Source organism: Penaeus japonicus, unplaced genomic scaffold, assembly GCF_977035675.1.
Source record: "Penaeus japonicus unplaced genomic scaffold, GWHDUDI00000001_assembly GWHDUDI00000042, whole genome shotgun sequence".
Lineage (NCBI taxonomy): Eukaryota > Metazoa > Arthropoda > Malacostraca > Decapoda > Penaeidae > Penaeus > Penaeus japonicus.
The window spans coordinates 14,436,026-14,438,525 of NW_028234444.1; the positions used below are offsets into that span (position 1 = coordinate 14,436,026).

Sequence of the window (2,500 nt, forward strand, 5' to 3'; positions counted from 1 at the left end):
TCTCTCTCTCTCTCTCTCTCTCTCTCTCTCTCTCTCTTTCTCCCTTCTCTCCCTCCCTCCCTCCCTCTCTCCCTTCCTCCCTTCCTCTCCCTCCCTCCCTCCTTTTCTCACTTTCCAAATTCTCTCTTCCCCACCCATCCACCTACTCCCTACCTCCCATCAAATATCCACCTTTCTTCTTCCCATTCTTCCCCCTCTTCCCTTCCCACTTCTCACTCTTCCCCCTCTTCCTCCCCTACCTCCGATCCCTCCCTTCCCCCCAACCCATCCCGGCCTTCCCACACTTCTTCTTCCTTCACCCACTCCCCCCCACCCCCCACAGAGCTCTACTACCAGGGGACACCCCGGGGTTTCTACGGCACAAACGGCCTCTGCTTCCCGCTCCACCTGGACGACCCCTGGGTGCCTGGCTGGCCCTTCGCTGCCCTCGTCCTCGTCGGGATCAACCAGGTCGGGTAAGTCGGGGAGGGGAGGAGGGGGTGTGAATGGGGAGGGATAGGGATTTGGAGGGGAGGAGGGGGAGGAAAAGAGGGGAGAGGGAAGGGGAAAAAGGGAAGGAGGGGGGAGGGATTTGGAGGGGAGGGGGAAGGAGGGGAGAGGGAATGGGGAAGGAGGAAGGAGGGGGTGCATGGGGGGAGGGATTTGGAGGGGAGGGTGAAAGAGGGGAGAGGGAAGGAGGGGGGAGGGATTGATGGGTTGAATGGGATGGGGAAGGAAGGGGTGCATGGGATGAGGAGGGAAGGAGGATAGGGGTAAATGGGGGGTGTTGGTGAAAGGTGGAAAGGGTAGAGAGGGTGAAGGGGGGAGGAGGATAGGGTAGGGGGTGAATACGAAGGGAGGAAGAAGGGGTGGATGGGGGTGGATCGGTACGTGGTGAATGGGGGAGTAAGGGGGAGGCGGTGCGAGGGGATGTTGGGGGAAAGGGATTTAAGGGGATGGTATTAGCATCGTCACTATTTTTTTCTGCAGTAGTATATGACATTTATCTATGTTCGCACCATGTGGTAAAAGATATATATATAGATAGATAGACAGAGAGAGAGAGCGAGAGAGAGAGAAAGAGAGAGAGAGAGAGAGAGAGAGAGAGAGAGAGAGAGAGAGAGAGAGAGAGAGAGAGAGAGAGAGAGAGAGAGAGAGAGAGAGAGAGAGAGAGAGAGAGAGAGAGAGAGAGAGAGAGAGTGAGTGAGTGAGTGAGTGAGTGAGTGAGTGAGTGAGTGAGAGAGAGAGAGACAGAGAGAGAGAGATAGTTAGATATAGATGTCATACCTAATAACATTTTTTTATCATCCTCCTCCTCCTCTCCCCCCTTCCGATCTTCTGCCATTTCTACACCCCTTCCTCTTCCTCTACCCCCTCTCTTCCTCCCACCCCCATTTCCCTCCCTTCTTATTTTTTCCTCACTCCCCCATCCTTTTCCTCTTCTTCTTCTTCTTCTTCTTCTTCTTCTTCATCATCATCTTCTTCATCTCCCTCCTCCTCCTCCCACTGCCATTCCATTACCCTTTTTTTTCTTCCTCCTACTTCCCCTCCCCTCCCTTTCCTTCCCCTCCCCCTCCCTCTCTCCCTCCTCCTTCTCCTCCTCCTCCTCCCCTTCCTCCATGTTCCTCCCCCTCTCTCCCTCCTCCTCCTCCTCCCCTCCTCCACGTTCCTCCCCCTCCCTCTCTCCCTCCTCCTCTTCTCCCTCCCCCACCCCCATCCTCCTACATCCTCCCCCTCCTCCACATTCCTTCCCCTCCCTCTCTCCCTCCCCCCCATCCTCCTGCATCCTCCCCCTTCTCCCCTTCCTCCACGTTCCTCCTCCTCCTCCTTTCCCTCCCTCCCACCCCCATCCTCCCGCATCCTCCCCCTTCTCCCTCCTCCTCCCAGAGTCCTCGTCATCCTCCTCTCGTACCTGGGGATGTTCGTGAGCATCCGCACGACCCGCGCCTCGACGCCCCTCTCCCTTGGCGACAGGGAGTTCGCGATCCGCTTTTTCTTCATCGTCGTCACGGACTGCCTCTGCTGGATCCCGATCATTGTCTTGAAGTATCTGGCAATGATGGGGCTCGACATACATCGTGAGTCTTTTGTTTTTTGGTTTTTTTGTTTTTTTTTCGTGTTTTTTTCTTTGGAATGTTTTTTTGTGTGTGTGTGTGTTTATCATGTCTTTTGCTTTTGTTATGTTTGGAATCTTGTTTTTTTGTGTGTGTGTTTATCATGTCTTTTGCTTTTGTTATGTTTGGAATCTTGTTTTTTTGTGTGTGTGTTTATCATGTCTTTTGCTTTTGTTATGTTATGTTATTTTTTGGCCTTTTCTTGTGTACTGTTATTGTATATATTCATTTTTAAAAGTGTTCTGATTTTCAATCAGCTGATTCTCAATAGATCTTTAACCTTTTCCGTAAATTTCTCTCGCAGCCAAGCTCTACGCTTATGTGGTCGTGGTGCTTCTGCCCATCAACTCGGCCCTCAACCCTTTCTTGTACACATTTACCACTTCGAAATTCCGTTCGAGAGCATC

At 52.6% G+C, this 2,500-nt stretch overlaps 1 protein-coding gene across 1 annotated transcript in view; it reads left to right on the top strand.

Moving 5' to 3' along the window:
• LOC122264971 (relaxin receptor 1-like) overlaps positions 1 to 2,500 on the top strand; it is a 35,985-nt gene that overhangs the window by 30,730 nt on the left and 2,755 nt on the right. Inside the window, exons 12-14 of the mRNA XM_086534971.1 lie at positions 323 to 455; positions 1,867 to 2,057; positions 2,398 to 2,500. The exon at positions 2,398 to 2,500 is cut by the window's right edge and continues 53 nt beyond it. Coding sequence (XP_086391097.1) covers positions 323 to 455; positions 1,867 to 2,057; positions 2,398 to 2,500 — 427 coding nt within the window. The remainder of the gene's footprint in view (positions 1 to 322; positions 456 to 1,866; positions 2,058 to 2,397) is intronic.